This window comes from Eumetopias jubatus, unplaced genomic scaffold (genome assembly GCF_037043125.1).
Source record: "Eumetopias jubatus isolate StellerSeaLion01/CBP00866 unplaced genomic scaffold, mEumJub1_p1.0 scaffold_4, whole genome shotgun sequence".
In the NCBI taxonomy this organism is placed as follows: domain Eukaryota; kingdom Metazoa; phylum Chordata; class Mammalia; order Carnivora; family Otariidae; genus Eumetopias; species Eumetopias jubatus.
In genome coordinates this window covers 83,423,352-83,444,261 of record NW_028274810.1, presented here as the reverse complement: position 1 = coordinate 83,444,261, position 20,910 = coordinate 83,423,352, and the positions used below count along the sequence as shown (strand labels likewise).

Here is a 20,910-nt window from a genome sequence, read left to right as displayed (position 1 = left end):
GTGAGATGTCAGGGACAGGCCTTGGATTCCAAGGTCAAGGCCAGGCCAGGTGGTCTTCTAGCTCTGCCCTTCTGACTTGTGTGGTCTTGAGCAACAATAACAACAACCACAATAATCACAACCAATGTTGATTTCGGGGCTCGGTTTACAGGTGACACATCACTTCACTTAGAGCCTCAGTTTCCTGATCTGTAAACTGGGTGGAGTGGGGAATGAATCTACTTCTTAGGGTGATAGGGTCTGGAGGTAGTGGTGGTTCTCTTCATTGAGAAGATATGGGATATGAGCAAGTCTTCCAAGGGCAGAAAGGGGGGTAAGGAGAAAAAAAGGTCTTTCCAGGGGGAGGGCATCATGTGGACAAAAGCGGGGAGGAGGGAAGCTCTAGGGTGTGTTTGTGGAGCAGTCCTGGGCACGATTAATAGCCTGGCACTCCATGAATCACCCAAGGAGGCAGTCAGGCTGGATCTCTGGCCCCAGGGCCAGCTGTGAGGCACTTAGACTTCCTGCCCTAACATTATCTGTCTAGGGTTGAGCGAGGAGAGGGCTGGAGGGTAAACTGAGAGTAATTACAGAGCCCCGCTTCTGGGTCTCCTCCACCTACCCTTGCGGGGCAGTTGGCTGGGAATGTGACCCACCCACCTCTTCTGACCTCCTTAGCTGGGGGCCAGAGTTTGGGCATCTCTGGGGAGCAATAAGCCAGCCAGCAGGAATGACTCAGGAGAGCATGTGGTCCAAGACAGGAGTCAGTAGGGCTTGAAGAAGGGGTGGATGGAGGGCAGGATGGCTGAAAGCGTGTGAGGCTGGGGTCTTAGGAGAAACAGGGATGACGAGGAGCTCACATTTTTCAGGCATCTACTATGTGTTGTAACAGCCCCATGAGGTGGGTATCTTCACTTTACAGATGGGGAAACTGAGGCTCAGACAGGTGAAGTGACTTGCCCAAGTTTCTTTAACTAATCATGCACCATTCAACACCTATGTATTGGGTGGAGGCTCTATACCGAGGAGTTTGGGGTGACCCTCACTTGGCTTCTGCCCCTTGTGGGGGGACAGTGTTGCAAGATCACACTGTGGCCTCATTGGGACTCGAACCCAGGTCTCGGTATTTCCAAACCCTCGCTTTGGAACAGGACTTGAACCCGGGGCAGAGTCGGGTCCCGCTGCACGTCTCACATGGCCGCGGGAGTCCCGGGCCCCATCACTTTCCCTACCCGTCTTGCGGGTCTTGCCGGGCGCACCTGCCCCAGGTGAGTCTCCGGAGGCTCCGAGCGCCGGCGGAAAGCGGCGAGAGGCTTCGGCAGGTGGGGCGGGGCGGGGCGGGGGCGGGGCCCGACCGGGGCGGGGCGGGGGCGGGGCTAGGACCCGGCGCCCGGAGCCCCAGCGATCCCGCCGCCCGCGCCCCGCCGCCCGCGCCCCGCGCCCCGCGCCGCCGCCATGGGGGCCTGCCTGGGGGCCTGCTCCGTGCTCAGCTGCGTGAGTCCTGACCCCCGCGCCCGCCCGCGTGCCGCCGGCTCCTTCTTCGACCCCGCACTTTTGTCCGTCTTCTTCCTCCAAATAGTTTCTTCTTTTTTCTTTCTCCAAACTTGTCTTTCTGGGCCCGCACCCCGCCACCTCGCCCCCTGGTCCCCTCGTCCCTCGGTCCCCCCACCCCCATCCTGGACCCGCGGGCGCTGGGGACAGCTGGTGTCCGGGGCTCGGGTTACCGCGGGGGAGGGGTTGGGGCGCGCCGGGTGGCGGGGGGAGGGGCGGGCCTTGGGCGGGCGCCCCTCTCAGGGACTGGGGAGACTGAGGCCCAGAGCCCGGGATGGGGGTGCGCGCTGCGGCCCCACCTCGCACAACTTGGAGACGTCCTCGCCGTGCGCCTGTCGTCTCTCTCGGATATTCTGACTCTTTGTGTGGCCCGCCTGGTCCCTGCCCCACTCTGCGGTGTGTCTTTTTCTGTCCCTCCGGCAATCCGTCCGTCAGTCTGTCTCCCTGCCCGCCTGCCTCAGTTTGCCCATTTGTATTTGTCTGACATCTGTTTCTGTCCGTTCGTTTATCCTACTGTCTTTGTCCGTCCGTGGCTTCTCCATCAGTCATTGTCTGTCTCACGGGTGTCTGTCCGTCTGTCCTACCGTCCAGTCTGTCTCTCTGCATCTTTGTCTCTGCCTCTTTCAGACTAGCTCACACTAAGTCCTGGGCACTTCCCCAACGAACCCCAGACCCTTCCCCTCTAGGCCCCGGAGCCTGAAATGGGGGTGGGGAGGAAGCCCCCATCCGCCTTCCTAAGCCACCCTTGAGTGAGGGCCGTTTGGGTTGCCAACCGCCACCGGGCCCAGCTCTGGGTTGGAAGACCCAGGAATTGAGGAAGGTCGGAGTGTGCGGGCGTGGGGCAGTACCTGGTCGCCTGGGTTCGGGGGGCCTGGGCTCGGGGACCTCGGGGGCAGCCATACTCTGCTTTGGGGTTGCAGCCAGCAAAGGGGAGGAGCTTCAGCCCGACCCGGCTGGGAGGCCCCTTCTCCTTTCCCTTTTCCCAGCCCCCTCTCCTTTCCCTCTTCCCCTCATTAAATCCGAGGTTCATTCAGGCAGCTCCCTCCCCCTCTGCCCTACACAAAGAGAAGCAGAGAGGAAGAGGGGGGTCTGGTGGCTGCTGAATCTCAGGACTTGCTTTCCTTTGTCCCTGATTTGTGTGTGTGTGTTAGGATGGGGTGTAGGGGTGGGGAGCTTAAGGATCTAGAGATTTACTTTACAACCATTTTCTGAGAATGGTATCTGCACAGAGAGGCTGTAGAGTGGGTCCCTGGACAGTCTCTTGTCCTCTCTGGGCCTCCATTTACCACCTGTGAAGTGTGTGTGTGTTGCGTGTGTGGACACGCGCCCACAGGAATCAAGAACTGGTCTCTGAGATCCCTTTCTGCCCACTGCCCAGTGAATTCTAGGTTTGGGCTGGGTCTCTGGCCAAGAAGGGTTTGCTTCCTGGTAGGGGAGGGAGTGCTTCCTTGAAGTTGACCAGATTTCCATTTGGCCGGGCTGGCCTGGGAGTGGCCCGTGTTGAGAGGTGACCTGCCAATCCCCTGTGCCTCTGCCTCCCCAACTGCCTCCTTCATGGTTGGTGATTTGAGGAAGATCAAAAAGTGCCCCACCTACTTCCTGGCGACAGTGAGTGGCGCTATTGTTGTTATCTTCTTGCAAGGGTGGGTGGAGAATTCTCTCTGGAGCCCAGGCCGGCCGCTGAGTCATGGAATCTTAGAATGCTGAGACCAGAAGGCACCTGAAAGGCTTGCTCAAACCCTCAACAGACTGCGGCTCCGAGAGGTTAGCCTCAGAGAGGTTAGCCGACTTCCCAGAGGCTGTGCAGAGAGCGGATGGGGGACTGGACGGTCAAGATTAAAATCTGATTCCTGGTCCAGGCTTCTGCCCACATCTTCCCTCCCTTCACATCCCGGGTGCCTGGGGACAGGGCTGGTCCACTTACTGAATATCTAATGTCGGCAGGGGACCTGTCCTTCCTTTTAGTGGCCTCCCCCTGGGTTTCTGACCTCTGACATTTACTGAGTTCCTACCACATGCCAGGTGCTGTGCTGAGCCCCTCGCCGTGCTGTCTTGTTGGTTCTCCCTCGAGCCCTGTGACATGGTCATCCTGTTTCAGATAATGATACCAAGAGCTGCCTCCATCACTGTGTCCTCACTCAGGGCCCAGCGCTCAGGGCCCAGCCGCTGTCCAGTGGTGGCACAAGCCAGCACTGCAGTGAGCACCGGCTGTGTGTCTTCTCATCCAATCCAACTAGGACCGCAGTGAGGCAGTTAACGTGATTTCCATTTCACAGGTGACAAAACTGGATCAGAGAGGGAAGGTGGTCTCCCCACAGCCACACAGTATTAAGTGGTGCAGTTGGGTCTTACTGGACACCGATAACAACCTATTTTGTGGGCGCCTGGGTGGCTCAGTGGAGTAAGTGTCCGACTCTTGATCTCAACTCAGGTCTTCATCTCAGGGTTGTGAGTTCAAGCCCCGAAGTGGGCTCCATGCCCAGCGTGGAACCTACTTTAAAAAAAGACAAAGAAACAGCAAACCAAAAACAACCTGTTTCAATGGAGATTTGCTCCACAGGAGGAAAGTTCTAATAGGGGTTCCTGGGCATCTTTGGGGGAACATTCTGGAGTCTGTGGATCCACAGAGAAGACCTCCAGCCATGACACATTTGCATCTGCCCATCATGCCTTTTGGTCAGCATTTGTATTGGACCGAGGGTGAGTCCTGGCTCAGAGGAGATAAGATGGGCCCATGATGGGATGGGAGTCACCAGGCCAGCCAGTACTTGGTGGGCTGGATGGTGAGCAAATAGCTAGGGAGGCCTTGTCTAATATCTGCATGCCATTAAATCTAATTCTCTATCCTGTACATGCGAGGGAGCGTGAAAGGGTCGGAGGAAGGGACTCAGATCCTGGTGTGGCCTCTCCCCCCATCTCGTGACTTCGGGCGGTCCCTTTGTCCCTCTCTCTGGGATGGAGGGAATAAGGAAGTGGAGAGAGCAGTGGTGTCTGTCTCTCAGCACGTTGTGAGGATTGAGTGGGACTGAGAGGAGCATGCCAACATACTTAGCACGAAGCGGGCCGGCAGTGGCCATTCTAAGCACCCCGGAGTGGGAAAGTGCTCAAGACCACATTTGGGAAGGTGGTGGAGCCGGGACTGTCTGATTGGAGAGCCTGGGCTCTGAGCCACTTCACTGTCCTGCCCAGGAGCCCATTTTATGGCTGAGGAAACTGAGTCCCACGGCGGGGAAAAGAGACCTGTCTAAGGTCATCCTGGAAGTTGGTGGCAGCGCCAAGGCTAGGCCCTCTATTCTTAGCGCTGCACAGGGATGTACGTGTGCCCTGAGTAGTCCGGGGGCTGACTTCTGCTCTGCTTCCTCTAGTCCCAGGGTGGCTCGGGCAGTACTGGGGGCTGTTCACGAAGCCTGCAAGGTGCACTCCATCCTCGCTGGGACCAGTTTTTGTCTAATTGTGGCAAAATGTACGTCACATAAAAATTTATCATTATAGGGGCACCTGGCTGGCTCAGTCAGTCGAGTCTGCGACTCTTGATCTCAGGGTTGTGAGTTCGAGCCCCACATTGGGTGTAGAGATCACTTAAAAATAAAATCTTTAAAAAAATTTCCATTGTAACATTTTCTTTTAGTTTTCAAGGAGTTTGTAATTTATCTCATGATATATGGTATATATCATATATAAAATATATATATATACATTTAAAATGGTTATCTATTTTTATGATATCAAAATGATATCATCCCAAATGAGCAGTAGTGTCTGAAGGGGGAAATATTGTGGGTTGAAGCACACAAGAAAAACTCCAGGCTCTGTCTTCTTTCCCTTGCCGTCTGTTCCCCTAGCTCGCTTTCCCTGTTCCCAGAGGTACGGCGCACCGCCACCTACATCTGTTTTCCATCTGTGGCCAAAGTGGTCTTTCGGTAATGCAGATCTGATGCTCTGCTTCTCCTGCAGGATGCTTCTCACTGCCTTCAGGATGAAGTGCGGACTCCTTGGCGCGGCCTGCAGGGACTGTGGCCATCACTTGCATCATCCCTCTGTCTCCTCTTGACAGCTGCCTCGAAGAGACAGTGTTTCTTGCTGCTTCGCCCATGCTGTTCCCTTTGTAGGAACACCTTTCCCTTTGTCACCTGGCTGACTTCTTACTCGTCCTTGAAAACGGCCCCCTCCTTTTTCCTGATTGTGGTAACATCCACATAACATAAAACTGACCATTTTAACCCTTTAAAAAATTTTTTTAAGACTTTATTTATTTATTTGTCAGAGAGAGAGAAGAGAGAGAGAGCAAGAACAAGCAGGGGGAGCGGCAGGCAGAGGGAGAGGGAGAAGCAGGCTTCCTGCCAGGCAGGGAGCCCGATGTGGGACTTGATCCCTGGACCCTGGGATCATGACCTGAGCCGAAGGCAGACGCTTAACCGACTAAACCACCCAGGCGCCCATTTTAAGCATTTTTAAGCGTGCGGTTCAGTGGTGTTAACTACATCCAAGTTGTGGTGTAACCATCCCTACCATCCATCTCCAGAGCTTTTTCATCCTCCCCAAATTGAAACTCCCTACCCATTCAATAATAACTCTCCACGCCCCTCTCCCCCAGCCCCTGGGAACCCCCAGTCTACTTTCTGTCTCTGTGAGTTTGACTGCTCTAGGTTCTCGTATCAGTGGAATCGAATGGCATTTGTCCTTTGGTGTCTGGTTTATTTTATTTGCTACAATGTCCCCAAGGTTCATCTGTGTTGTAGCAGGTGTCAGAATGTCCTTCCTTTTTAAAGCTCAATAATATTCCCTTGTATGTATATCCCACATTGCGTTTAGTCATTCATCAGTCTATGGACATGCAGGCTGCTTCTACTTTTTGACTATTGTGAATAATGCTGTTATAAACATGGGTGTGCAGATTATCTGTTTGAGTCCTTGCTTTTGACTAATACCCGGAAGCGGAGGGTCAGTTTATTTTATTTTATTTTTTTTTAAGATTTATTTTATTTAGGGGCGTCTGGGTGGCTCAGTTGGTTAAGCGACTGCCTTCGGCTCAGGTCATGATCCTGGAGTACTGGGATCGAGTCCCGCATCGGGCTCCCTGCTCAGCAGGGAGTCTGCTTCTCCCTCGGACCCTCCCCCCATCATGTGCTCTCTCTCTCTCTCTCTCATTCTTGCTCTCTCAAGTAAATAAATAAATAAAAATCTTAAAAAAAAAGATTTATTTTATTTATCTGAGGGAGAAAGCACACGCGCACACCAGAGGGAGAGGGAGAAGCAGACTCCCCGCTGAGCAGGGAACCCGACACAGACCCGGGATCATGACCTGAGCTGAAGGCAGACGCTTCACCAACTGAGCCACTCAGGCGCCCCGGGTTAGTTTATTTTAAACAAATCAACTTTAAACTGTGGCCCCAACCCTGGCTGCCTCCTCGCCTGCCCAGTGCCCCAGGAATGGTCCTGAGAACCCACGTCCCTGGCTTTAGGGGCAACCAGGAGAGAGTGCGAATGATTGGTGACAGCCTGTTCCCATCATGCCAAAGCACACATGGTTCCAGAGCAGTCCAGCTTGCCTCAGGTGGTTGTGAGCTCCTGGTCTTTGGCAGTGTGTAAGCAGTGGAGGCTGCCTTCTGGGTGATTCTTCATTAGAGAGAGGCTGGAACAGTTAAATGCCAAGGAGGCTTGCAGCCTGAAAACCGTAAGACCCAGGGCTTTCTAAGATCTGACTCCCCATTCCAAGAACCTGGCTGCATTTTGCTGCTAACACGTACCCAGTGTCTTGGGGCCTCTCTGTTGCTGCCGCTGCCCTGGGTGCATTTGGGGGCAGGGGTGTAATCTTAGCCCAGGAGCGACGTTATGTCTGCCTTGGCTTTTCACCTTGCGCCATTAATGTTAGTCCATGTTGCCCTGCAGCCCGGGGACTTTTTTCTTTCCTGCGCCTGTAACGTTCCACGGAGTAGATGGACCACCACGGGCCCCCGGCGCAGGACTTGTAGGTTATTTGCAGTCTCTTGAGATTCTAATAAGCTCATAAAACCTAAAGCTGTGTGCCTATTTTGGTTTTTTGTTTTAAGTTTAAAATTTTTCTCTTTTAGTAATAAAATCAGCTTTATTGAGGTAGAATTTATATTTAATTATACTTAGTTACGTGTACCCCTTTGTATCACCTACACATCTGCTGCATTCAGCGGAGACCCTCATAGGGGAGGACCACGATGTATGGGTGGGCATTTCGTTATTTTAAGCTTCCCCCTAGTACTTTCCGGGTGTGAGCAGCGCCACACTGAACTTGCGTGTGCGTGTGGAGGTGCGTGCGCACGTGTCCGCCCTTACTCCTGTGAGCTGGTACTGCTGCAGGAAGAGGTTCTTGTAGGAGCGATGCCCTGGGGGTTGAGAGACTGGGTCAGAACGCACGAGGGATTCCAAGGATGCGCTAGCAGCAGCTGGGGGTGGGGGCTGCTGTGCGTTTTTCTCTCCCTGACCTGGTCTGTCTGGCTATCGGTCCTTGGTTTCGCATGTCAGGAACACCGGGCTTTTGATCTCCAAGAATTAGGGTGAACTGAAAGGCCAGGCTCCCCGAGTGCAGTGGGGTGGCTTTTCTTATGTCTCAAATGTCTCCGATTGAAGCGGTAACAAGCCAGAGCCAGGCCCTGACTCGGGCCCTTTAGCACATGGTTCCTAAGATCGGTGCTCAAGGGCCTCTGTGGGTTTTCTATGGCAGCTGAGGGATTATTTCCATCCCTGGGGTGTTTTGAAATTAAGAGAGACTGCCGTCAGTGAGCTAGTGGGCCCCTGGTACAGGCAGACGGGAGCTCGAACGCCAGCTCCTCTGCTTACCTGCTCTGTGACCTTGGTCATGTTACCCCTCCGAGTCATTTTCCCCGTCTGTAAGTGGGAGGTACAATACACTTCCTGCATAGAGTCATGGAGATAGGGGCTTACCACGGTGCCTGGGACCGAGCACCTTCTAAACGGACGCTCACTCTTACTCCTTGAACCTCAGCACTGCCGTCCACTTGCTGGGTGACTCTGGCACGTTCTTAACTTCTCTGATCTCAGGTTCCTTGTCTGTAAAATGGGGCTAATAGCTAGTCTGTCTCATAGCCAGACTGTTCTTTATGGTTTATGAAATATGTTTCTGGCATTTGCTCATCCCTTTATCCCCAAAAGGCAGCCAGGGGTAGGAGGCAGGGCTTGGAGTGAGGGCTGCAAGATGTAACCAGGAGTTGCTGGACCAGTTATGATTTGGACCATGAAAAGGAAATTCATTCTGCAGGCGTTTCATTTAGCAAACATGTTGTACTTGCTTTGTGGGTGAGACAGATGGGTATCCAGGGGCGTTTCCACTCTTGGGAGGAAGGGAAGGGGAGATGGGAGGGCAGCTACACCTCAAGCATAGTGTAGTTTGGGACCAGAATGCACACCTTGGGACCAGCCCAGAAAGTCGGATGCAAGGTCTCTGAGGAGGAAGGAGCCCCTTTAGCGTGCCCTCCACAGAACCACCTTTTCAGTGTAAGCCTATTTCAGTGTCCCTCCCAGCTTCAGACCCTCGCTGGCTGCCCTCTGCTCAGATGATCAACCCCAGGGCTCTGCACATGGCCACCAGCCCCCCCCACCAAGCCTGGCTGACCTTGTCACCCCCACTCGCCACCTGCTCTCGAAGCTTCGGTCCCAAGGGCCTCTTTCTCTTCCACCATCGCCCAGTTCCTGCCTGTCCCACAGCTGCCTCCACCTCTGTTCCCTCTGTCTGGAACACTCTTTCTTCCCCCTGGTTGGGAGAGGGCCTCCTCATTCTCTAGCTCTGCTTAAATGTCACTTCATTTGAGAAGGGACCCTCCATCCCCGGTCTGAAGTAGGCCCCCGTCAGTGACTCTCAGAGCGGCAATGACCACGACAGGTGGAATGATTGTTGAGTGTCTTTCTTGCAGGAGGGCAGAACCGGTATCTTTCTTGCTCTTGACTCTTAAATACCTGGGTGAAGAGCTGGGGCGGTCATAGGGGAGATAAACTGGTGACCAGATGTATCTGGATGTAGGCCTGGTTCCCCGAGGGGTCAGTCGTCTTTTGGGATACCAGCTGTGAATAGAGTGGTATCACCAGCCCCCACATGATTTCAGCCGGCCCCAGAGAGGGCTGGCGCCAGCTTGGGCAGAGGGACCAGGAGAGGGAGAGGGGGAGACGGCCACTGGTGTCCAGGACAGGGCCAGCCCCAGAGCAGGAAATCACAGTCACTCACAATTCTGCATTCCATTCATTCAGCAGATGTTTATCCCGTGCTGGCTGTTTCTTGCGGTCTTAACATGGGTCTGGGACTATGCCAGACACTTTGCATTTGTTCAATCAATAGTCACTGGGCTCCAGCTGTGAGCCAAGCACCGTTCCGATTTGTGGGTCTGCCACAGTGAACAAAAGCCCCGGCCCTGGTGGAGCTTACATGCTAGAAGTGGCAAGCAGACAAACATGAGTAAAAGAGAAAGCCAGGCAGGGATCGCAAGTCCTATGGAGAAAAGCTAAGCTGGGAGGGGGCAAAGGAAGACGGAGCGCGTTATAATTTAAAATTCCTGTGAGAGGTAGGTACCATTATGAGTCCCATCTTATGGAAGAGGAAGCTGAGGTTCAGAGAGGTTGAGTGAGTTGTATAGGGCCACACAGCTTATCGGTGTTGGAGCTGGTGTTCTGGATCGATCGATCTATCTATCTATCTATCTATCTATCTATCTATCTATCTATCATCTATCACCACTCTGCCTCCCCCTACGTAAGAAACCACGTGACCCAACCTTTTTGAAGCTTGGTTTCCTCAGTGCCCTTTGGGGCTTGAACGTTCAATGGGATAATGTCTGAGGCCCAGGGACGGCAGGCTTGGCAAAGATTTGGAGACATGGATGGGCAGGTGGCGGGTGCTCCTGCTCTGGTGGGGAAGGGGGGAGGAGGCAGGGAGTAAGGGTACCGTCCTGCCCTTCCAGGTGTCCTGCCTCTGCGGCTCTGCCCCCTGCATCTTGTGCGGCTGCTGCCCCTCCAGCCGCAACTCCACCGTGACCCGTCTCAGCTTCACGGCCTTCCTCTTCCTGGGGGTGTTGGTGTCCATCATCATGCTGAGCCCCAGCGTGGAGAGTCAGCTCCACAAGGTGAGGGGCCCCGGCGCAGGCAGGCGAGTGCGGCAGCCCATGGGACCAGGCCTGAAGCGCAGGCCCAGTTGCTCCAGGCCGGTCCCCCCCCCCCCCCCCCGCCACGGCTTGAGGTCCCAGCTAATCGAGAAGGCGGGGCGGGAGTGTCCTGGGGCGCCCACCATCCAGGGGTGGTGATGGGGGCATTTCTTCATGTGAGGAGGAGAGTTTGAACCTCACATGAGAATTCCTGTTCCTCATAAGCCGTGGGCCCCTTGGAGAATCTTACAAATCATCATTGTCCCCCCTGGACACTGGCCCCTGGGGCATGCTTTTCCCTCTTTAGTGCTGGAGCACTAAGGTTTGGGGTCCTTACTCTTCCCTTCATCCCAGCATCTCAGAGCCTGGCCCAGACCCAGTGCCACATTTAGGCCAGTGGCTCTGACATTCGAGTGTGTGTGATGGTATGAATGCCCTGGGGGGTGTGCTAGAAATGCAGATTCTCAGACCCCACCTCTGACTCTGGTTCTGTCTGAGAGGAGCCTGGAATCTCACGTTCCCCCAGAGTCCCCGGGGTTCTGGTGTAAGTGGTAGGTGGGGAGCACTCAGTCCTGCCTCCCTCAGTGCCATGAGGTCCTGAGGCTGCGGGTGCGACAGCAGGGAGACAGGCAGAGAGGAATGATCTGTCACTGGACCATGTGTTTCCATCTGTCCCAGGGCCACTCACAGGACTTCAGCCCCAGGGCTGGGTGGGGGTGCCGATGGGGGGGAAGGAGGGAGCCTTGGCAGAGTCGGCCCAGGGTTCTGGGGGCGGGGGGCCTTCATGCTGCTTTGTCTCCCCACAGCTGCCGTGGGTGTGTGAAGAGGGGGCCGGGACCCCCGTCATCCTTCAGGGCCACATCGACTGTGGCTCCCTGCTCGGCCACCGTGCTGTCTACCGCATGTGCTTTGCGACAGCAGCCTTTTTCTTCCTCTTCACCCTGTTCATGATCTGCGTGCGCAGCAGCCGGGACCCCAGGGCTGCCGTCCAGAACGGGTGAGGGCCCCTCCCGCCCCCGCAGCCGGGACGCACACCATGCTTTCTGCCCCCCGGCCAGTCTCCAGGCATCTCCGGGCCCTGCCCCCAGACTGTGAGCCACCGAAGCACAGAGATCAGCTCATTTAGTTCTTCCCACTTCTCAGATGAAGAAATAAAAGTCAGAAAGGGTGAGAACATGCCTAAGGCCACACAACACTTTAGTGACACAGTTGGGACAAGAAACTGGGTGACCACCGTCACTCTGACTTAGTCCTTCCCTCTGTCCCTCAGGGATTTTTCTAGGGCTGGGACAGACTTTCTGTGCCCATCAGACCATCAGAAAGCCCCTCTTCACTTGCCCAGTACCCAGGACCTGGTCTTTGGGGGTAGGGGTTCTGGGGGCCGGGCCTGGTCCCCTCCCCCCACTTAGCTCCCTGGTCGGTCTGTCCTCCCCACCCCCAATAGATTTTGGTTCTTTAAGTTCCTGATCCTCATGGGCATCACCGTGGGCGCATTCTATATCCCTGACGGCTCCTTCTCCAATGGTAGGTGGCCTTGGTGGGAGGGATGGGGGGCTACCAGGAGGGAGTTGGGGTCTCCAGAGGGAGGAGCACTGGTTGCTCTTTGCCTTGGCACACAGACCTCAGGCTGCTGACTGGGTACCCCCCGGGCCAGGAGACAGCACTCTGGTGCTTGGCCACATGGCCTTTGGGCAATATGGCAGTGGGGTGGGGGGCAGGTGGGTAGAAGCTGCCTCACCCCTGCCCCATACCCTGCCACGCTGCCTCTCTCTACATGGCTAGGGGTTCCCTGAGGGCAGGGACTCTGCTTCTTCTCTGTGTCACCATTGCAGGGCACGGCACAAATTGTTGAATGAGTAAATGTGCATGTGAGGGAGACCGCGGGAGGGCGCCTGCCGCATTAATCCCAGGGAGCCTGGTGCTCAGGCTGCCCCCCCACCGCCTTGCCCCCTCCCCCCTTCTGTCCTCTCCCCTCCCCCCACACAGTCTGGTTCTACTTCGGTGTCGTGGGCTCCTTCCTCTTCATCCTCATCCAGCTGGTCCTGCTCATCGACTTTGCTCACTCCTGGAACCAGCGGTGGCTGGGCAAGGCTGAGGAGTGTGACTCCCGGGCCTGGTATGCAGGTGAGCGACGTCGCCAGAGCCCCCGCGCTTGCAACTGGGGCTTCCTGAGCACAGGGGGTCCCCGAAGCTAGAGGAAAGCCTCAGGGCATCTGGAGCTGCCCCCTGCCCTAGGGCAGCAATTGAACCCTCCTGGGCAGATGGAGGGAAGGGTGTGGGTGTGGGCAGGGGCAGCTGGGTCTGGGGTGACTTTGGGAGGTGGTTAGAGGGGAGCCGGACCGGAGAGACCTTGGCGGGGTCTAGTTCAGTGATTCCTGCAGGACGGGCCATGCATAGCCAGCCCAGACCAAACCAAATGACACTGGGTCCCTGAAGCCCCCGGGGCAGAGTGGGTCCCTGCTCAGCTCCCTTTCAGTTCTCCTGAGCTGACTGAGGAGAAAGGCTCACTTAGGTGCCGGTTTGGTTTTCACGCCTCTGAAAAGTGGCTGGTCTCTCTGACGAGGGAGCAGGGCTTCAGCGGGTCCCTGTGCATCCAGTGGACTTTGTGAAAGACTCTTTTGTATTCACTGCCTTTCTTTCCATGGTTAACTTATTAATGGCAAGGGAGTCCTTTTAGGTCAGGATGGGGCAGGAGCTCTCCCAAGCGTTGGCAAGTGACAGACGTTCAGGAGACACTGATGTCATTCCTCCGACGAGGAAGCCGAGGCCCACACAGGGGGCTGCCTGACAAGCCCCCTCGAGGGGAGGGGGGTCCCTCTGCCTCCTCACCCAGCCACTTGCCACCCCCCTTCGCAGGCCTCTTCTTCTTCACCCTTCTCTTCTACACACTGTCCACTGCGGCCGTGACGCTGCTGTTCATCTACTACACCCAGCCCGGCACCTGCTATGAAGGCAAGGTCTTCATCGGCCTCAACCTCACTCTCTGCTTCTGCGTCTCCACTGTCGCCGTCTTGCCCAAGGTCCAGGTGAGACTGACGCCAGGCCCCTTGGTGTGGGGGGAGACTTCTGGTAGGAGCCTTGGGGTCCTGGGGCAGGGCTGCCAGTCCCAGAGGCTTGGGCTCCCGAGTCAGCCTCCCTGGGTTGGAGTCACAGCTTTCATGGCTACTTGCTGGGTGTCTTTGGGAAAGTGCCGTACCCTCCCCGTGCTTCTCTCTTCTCGCATGTAGAAATGAGGGTAATACCGACCCTTTGGAGATATTTGCAGAATTGAGACAGAGTTTGTGAACACAGAGAACAGGGCCTGGCCTATAGATAACCATCAGACATGAACTGTTGTTATCTTCGTTGTCTTTATGGAAATCGGGAGACCACTAGTGAGGACCATTGAGTGACGACTCCCAGACCCCTCAACAAGCGGTGTTAGGAGGTGCAGTTGCACAGTTTCCAGTCCCAGACCGCCTGGGGGCAACGGGTGGGGCTCCCCAGGGCATTGTGTGCTCTTCAGAGCCCTATGAGCCCAGCGGTGCCTCATGGTTGGGGAATCTCAGCTCCCCAGGGGTTTCACAGGTAGCTTGGGGAGCCTTTGAGGGTCTTTAGCAGAAAGGTGGGGAACCTCCCTTCTCATCTGAGCCTCTATTTCCTGGTGAGAAAATTGAAGCCCTGAGAGGGTGATGCCTCTGTCCCAGCTCACACAGTAATCAGTATTCATTCAGCAAATACTTCCGGAGCGCCTACTGTATACCAGGCCCTCTTGGAGATGTTGGGGGTGCAGCTGTGAGGAAGAGGGGAAGAGTAACAGCTGCTGCTAGTTGATGACACCTGTCCCGTCATGTAGTCCAGGCACCGCCATCGTCCGCACTTTCCAGACCAGTAAAGGGAGGCTTAGAGGAGGAGAGAGAAGCGCTTGAGGTCACGCAGCTGGGGGGGGGGGGGGGCACTGGGGGCGGAGCTGGGGCGTGCTGGGGGCGGGGCTGGGGGCGCACGGGGGCGGAGCTGGCAGCTGGCCCCAGACCCTGCGCTCCTAATCAGTTTGGATTCTTATTTCTAAGCGTGTGTGTGGTGAGGGTGGGGAAGAACAGCTGGTAGGAGACGAGGCCAAGGAAGATAATTTGGGATCATACCTGCTATGTGGGAAATAAAAGAGAGTGGGCAAAAGGTGGGTGGGCCGGCTGGGAGGGGAGCAGGGGCTGCTGCGGGGGTCAGGGTGTTGGGCCCTCATTGAGAACTCTGAGCTGAGGCCTGAATGCTAACGAGAGGCTGGCTACGTGGAGATGTTGGGGAGGATCGTGTCAGGGAGAGGGCACAGCGAATGCAAAGGCCCTGAGGTGGGAGAGGGTTTGGTGGGTTCTGTGGACAGAGAGGAGGCCAGCTTAGCTGAGTGCAGTCGGAGGGGAGGAGCTTGCTGGGGGCGTGGACAGTTGGAGACAAAGGCAGGGGCAAACCAGGGAGGGCTTAAATTCAGAATGTGAAGGGATCCTGCCCTGGGTGCGTTCTCAGTAGGGGCGCGACTGGGATAAGTCTGTGAAGAGAAAGAATGAGGACTCCACCTTTGGGCGAGGTGGGTGGTGGGTGGCCCGGGTGCTGTGTTCTCCCAAAGGGTGTGGTATGGGATGGCTCTAGGGTGGTGGGGATTCCTAAGGCTCCCCCCCCCGCCGCAGTGGGGTGTGAGTGGGCTAGGTGCGGGTGGGGTGCCCCCCCAGGTCTGACGGGGGTCTTCCTGATGGACTGCTCTTCCAGGACGCCCAGCCCAACTCGGGTCTGCTGCAGGCCTCGGTCATCACGCTCTACACCATGTTTGTCACCTGGCTGGCCCTGTCCAGTGTCCCTGGTGAGTACAGGCCTGGGCTTGGGGAAGCCTGGGCTCATTCCTGGGTCAGCACGGCCTTCTGGAAGGCTGGAGACCGTCCCAGGTGACAGGGACATCTCAGCTCAGCCTGTACCCCCTCTTAGTCCTTCGGGGAGCTAGGAGGGCCCTGTCTGTTCCTGGAGCTCTTTCTCTGTCATTTGTCTGCTAAGTTCTGTCTGTTGCTGGGATTTGGATGCTCAGCTGTATGTCTGTCTGTCCATTTGGGTTGGCTCTCTGTCCTTCCTCAGGCCTGGCCTGCAGGGGCTGAGGGTGACTATGCTCCCATCTCTAGACCAGAAGTGCAACCCCCACCTGCTGACCCGCTTCAGCAATGGGACGGTCCTGGCAGGCCCCGACGGCTACGAGACCCACTGGTGGGATGCCCCGAGCATCGTGGGACTCATCGTCTTTATCCTGTGCACCCTCTTCATCGGGTATGGGGGGGTCTGGCTTCTGGGGGCCTGAAGGTGCGAGTGAGGGGAGGATGGGGGAGCCCAGACACCAAGCGGGAAGGCGCCCTTAGCAAGCGCAGGTCCAGCCCCATGCTGGTGCAAAACGGAGTCCCTCCAAGGGCACAGCGTGACTGGGCAACAGGGGCATGGCTGGACGCTGCCTCCTGGCCCAGGGCCCCTTCTTGCACGTCGGGCTGGCACGTGCCCAGCTCAGTAGGGTGCAGGCACCTGTGGGGGCAGGGAAGAAGCCTGGACTGGGGCGTGCAGGTGTGGGCTCTGTTACTCAGCTTCTGTGTCATCTCCGGGTAAGTGGCTTCACCTTTCTGAGCTTTTGTGATGGTGGAGGATGGTGTCCTCCAATGCCTGGGTGGTGGGGACCCCACACTGTCACGTGGGAGAGGGCAGCTCAGACTGAAGATCATGGAACAGCTTTTTTTTAAAGGGGCCTCTTAGCAAGTGCTTATCAGTGTGGACTCTGGAGCCAAACTGCCTGTGTTCGAACGTGGCAGTGCCACTTAGCAGCAGTGCGATCTTGGGCAGGTCACTACACCTTTCGGTGCCTTGGTTTGCTTAGCTGTCAAATAAGGATAAAAATAGTACCTACTTCACAGGATCGTGGAGGGGTGGTAGATGAGTTAGTATGAATAAGCCTCTTAGAAAGGAACTTGGCAAGAAGGCAGCGCCAAATAGGTGTTTGCTTTAATTGCAAGTAACTGTGAATGTTTGCACGGCTGGGTGGCAGGGAGTGAATGTTGTGTAAAGTCACCAGATGGTGATGCTGAGGGTGACTGCCGTGGACGGCGAGTCTGGCGGACTCATGACTGACTCCGCAGGGCCCAGCATCGCTCCCTCAGTGCTGCTCTTCTCAGCTCCGCAGGACGGCCCGGAGGAGGCTCTGCCCGGCTCCTCTGCCCTCCCTGACTCGTCCATCCCGGGCAGGGCCTGGTTTCCTCAGAGCCGCACACCTATCTCTGAACATTTTGAGGCTGTTTCACATTTTGTTTTGACCTTTTTCAAAGCCTGGGCAGGTCACTCTTTGTTGCCTCACTTGATCCCTTTTTCAACCTGGAAAGGCCCAGATCACCTCCATGGTTCAGATAAGGAGACGGGAGGTTTGGGAGGAGTAGTCACCTGCCCGAGGCCACGCGCACAGCACCCAGGCTCAGAACAGCACCTTGTCCTGCTCCCCAGACGCTCGCCCCCCCCCCCCCGGCCTGCAGTCACGGGGCAGTGCCTCTGAGAGCCCAGGGGCCTGTCTGTTCTTAGCCCAGTGCTTTTCTTTCTTTCTTTCTTTCTTTTTTTAAAGTTTTATTTATTTGAGAGAGAGAGAGAGAGCGAGCAGAGGAGGGGCAGAGGGAGAGGGAGAGAGAATCTCAGGCAGACTCCCTGTTGAGCACCGAGCCAGACACAGGGCTTGATCCTACGACCCTGAGATCATGACCCGAGCCGAAACCAAGAGTTGGACACCCAACCGACTGAGCCACCCAGGCGCCCTCTTAGCACAGTTCTTAAAACCCAGGAAGCGAAGAAGCACAAGCAGCCACAAGGGCAGGGACCCCTGAGGATGGCCTTCGTGCCCAGCTGTGTCACCAGGACCCGGGCTCCCAAACATTAGATATCAGCATGACGTTTGATGATGATTGGGGTCAGCAGAAGCTCAGCGGGTGACTTCTCGGCTTGATGGGGTGGGGCTGGGGTCCAGATCTCCTTCTGTGTCACTTTTTTCCCAAATGCGACTTGGATTTTCAAAATTGCCTATGTGTCTCACACTATAAAATACTGTTAAAAACATCAAGACCTCATTACAGAAAAGACCAAAAGATCATTGCTGTTAGTATTTTTTTTTATAATAAACATGAAGAAAGGGGATGTCATTGGTGAAACTACTCACCTAACAGGAGGAAAACAAACTCAATGGCAAGTGAGTATTCTTAATTATTAATATTATCAATGAATGCCGTCCCTGGTATGGTCCTTTGCGGTACTAGGTACTCAGTACATATTTATGGGATTGGCAGATGGACAACCTGAATAACAGCGCCTGTTTCTCTAGTTTATACTCTGTGCCAGGCACAGTGCTGGGGGCTTTACAGTATTAGTCCTCCTGGCAACTCCACAAGGGAGGTCCTGTAACCCCCAATTTTACAGAGGCTCAGAGAGGTTCAGTGTCTTGCCTAAGGCCACACAGGAGGTGGGGGTGGAGTTCGGAGTCAAAGCAGTGAGAGGGTGGGCCCAGAGCCTAACCACCAGGTCACCAGGCCCTGAGGTTCTGGAACCATGGTGCCCATCGTTATGACCAAAGGCATGGCTCGTGAGGCCCTCTGGAGCTTCCTGCCTGCCTCCGCCCTCCCTCCCCTACAGTCTGCGCTCCTCGGACCACCGGCAGGTGAACAGCCTGATGCAGACGGAGGAGTGTCCGTCCGCGCTGGAGGTCACGCAGCAGCGGCAGGTGGTGGAATGCAAGGGCCGGGCCTTTGACAACGAGCAGGACGGTGTCACCTACAGCTACTCTTTCTTCCACTTCTGCCTGGTGCTCGCATCCCTGCACATAATGATGACGCTTACCAACTGGTACAGGTGCGTGCAGCCTGGCCGGGCGTGGACCGAATCCGCTGTGCTGGGGTGTGGAGGCCGCCCATCTCCTTGCCCCTCCACCCCAGGTTTCTCCTGATGCCTGTTTCAGGCGTGACCATAGAGGAGCCTGTCCAGGACCCTCCATAGAGCCTGCGCATCCATGCCCCAGCTTCCGGGCCAGTGCCTTAGTCTGCCCTGTGGCTTGTACCTTCACTAAGTGCCTGAGAAGTGGGGGTCATAGGAGGTGATGCTGGGCCTTTGCAGGGCAGATGGGCCTTACAGATCAGGAGTGGTGATTTGCGTTACAAGGTCAGAGCTGGGATTCATGGCTGGAGGGTTAGGATTTGGGGTATGGGGTTAGAATCAGTCAGAGTCAAGAATAGGAGTCATGCGGTCAACGGTTGGGACTGGGGCCATATAAAGTCACAGATTTGGTTCTTTTGGTTAAAATTGGGGTTAGCAGGCCATCAAGCCAGGATTGAAGTTGCCAGGTCAAGGAACTAAGAACAGAGTAACAAGGTCAGGGGTCAGGACTGGTGTTAGAGGGTCAAGGGTCAGAATTAAGGTCAAAGATATCAGCTCAGTCCTAAGGTCAGGGGTCAGGGATGGAGTTACAAGATTGAGGGTCAGAGTCAAGGTTGAGGATCAAGACTAAGGTCGGGAGCTCCAGGGTCCCAAAGGCAGGGACCAGGAGTCAGGTTATAGTATTAGTCTAGGACTGGGGTCAGTGTTGAAATTGAGGTCAGGGTCAGGTCTGTGGTATTAGTCAAAAGCTACATCTAGGGTCAAAGACAGAGCCAAGGCCAAGGGTCAAAAATATCAGAGAGATGGGCGGCTAGAGTTACAGACTGAGAGCCAGAGTCGAAGTCAGGGGTCGCAACCGGGTGGTGAGGGCAGGACCAGACCTGAGGTCACTGGGGTGACGGTGTGTTCCAGACCCGGCGAGACCCAGAAGATGATCAGCACGTGGACCGCCGTGTGGGTGAAGATCTGTGCCAGCTGGGCGGGGCTGCTCCTTTACCTGTGGACCCTGGTGGCCCCGCTCCTCCTGCCAAACCGCGACTTCAGCTGAGGCAGCCCCTTGCAACCTGCCCACCTGGTGCTCGGGGCTCAGTGAGTCAGCCCGCTGAGCCCCTACCCCTACCCGCCTCCAGGACTTGCCCCTGAGCTGGGCCCCCTGTTCTTAGTGCCTTCAGGGAGGGGGAGCCTCAGGCCCAAGCCTGAGCCCTTCCTTCCTGCTGCCTCCAGACCACAGAGCTGCCTCTTCCTTACCCTTGGCCCCCATCCCCTGCACTCACCCTCTTGGGAAAGAAGGGCCCCTTATTCTTAGGCTCCCCGGGAGAAGGACCTGAAGGAGAGAAGCACTCAGAGCCACTCAGAGAGTGGGAGCACTCCCCAGGATGGAGTGCCCAGCACTGAGGCCCGGGTAGTGCCGACCACGTTCCCCAGGGCACGCCACCTCCTTCCTGGACTCCGTGCCTTACTGAGTCTCCACGACTTTGCTCAATAAACCAGCCAGTGTATGTACCTGCCCATGTTCTGTGCCCCCCACCCTGGGTGCGGCCCCCATGCGGTCTGGGGCCAGTGTGGGGGCGGAAACAAGGTCAGGGCAGAGGAGGCCAGACGAGGGACCTGGGCTCTGTTCTGGTAGGGCATGGAGAGCCTTGGAGCAGAGGCAGGGGAGGCTCCAGGGGAAGGAAGGGCTTTGGATAAAGGGAGTCTGGGGGCCAGGAAAGGCACTGAAGCGGTGTCCACACGAGGGACGGTGAGGCCCGAGTCAGGGTGGAGAGGAGAGTTTGTGCGGGGTGGCTGAGGGGGCCATCTCCTCCTTCCTGCCATAGCCATAGTCCTTGTCACATGCGGAGAAGAATCTGACCCATCCCCAGACTCAGGGCATGGTGGGGAAGAGCACGCGCTTGAGTCAGCCGAGCGGGCCTGGATCTGGTGAATCTTGGAAGCCGTGGGGCTTGGGTGGGGCTCCAGGCAAGTCCTTCCCCTCTGGGCCCTGGCTGCTCATCCATCAGCCGGGAGGATGCCCCCACCCCCCAAGCTGTTGTGAGGCATGGACAATGGGCTCTTGGCTGTGGTCCTTACAGGATGGTTGCCCAAAGGCCATGCACCACCTCCATTTGTGGGTGTGACAAATAGATAGGACGTGACTGGATTTGCTGGGTGCTGGGGGTGCAGTGGCCAGGGACACGGGCTACTTCCAGGGAGCTCGTGGGTCACAAGGGTTGTGGGGGTGCCCAGGCTGCACTGAGGGGGTGCCTGCCACAGGATGGACATCAGGACGAACATCCTGCAGGATGAATGGGAGCCATCCAGCTCAAGAGGAATGAAAATGCTCAAGGCAGAGGGGACAGCATGCGAACAAGAGAGAGAGTGG

General features: G+C 56.2%; 1 protein-coding gene across 2 annotated transcripts; it reads left to right on the top strand.

Annotated features, from left to right (window-relative positions):
- The first annotated feature begins 1,384 nt into the window (after positions 1-1,384).
- On the top strand, positions 1,385-20,051 carry SERINC2 (serine incorporator 2). 2 transcript variants are annotated; one of them, XR_003610910.2, is made up of 11 exons: positions 1,385-1,473; positions 10,473-10,634; positions 11,459-11,649; positions 12,097-12,176; positions 12,639-12,776; positions 13,509-13,678; positions 15,390-15,480; positions 15,791-15,932; positions 18,312-18,527; positions 18,634-18,833; positions 19,461-19,549. XR_003610910.2 is itself a non-coding variant. In XM_028113917.1 (10 exons), exons 1-10 carry the CDS (start codon positions 1,435-1,437, stop codon positions 19,594-19,596), a joined length of 1,365 nt encoding a protein of 454 aa, XP_027969718.1. In that variant the 5' UTR covers positions 1,385-1,434; the 3' UTR covers positions 19,597-20,051. The 2 variants fall into 2 exon arrangements, 1 of the variants encoding a protein (XP_027969718.1); XM_028113917.1 differs by lacking the exon at positions 18,634-18,833 and having other exon boundaries at positions 19,461-20,051.
- The last annotated feature ends 859 nt before the right edge of the window (positions 20,052-20,910 follow it).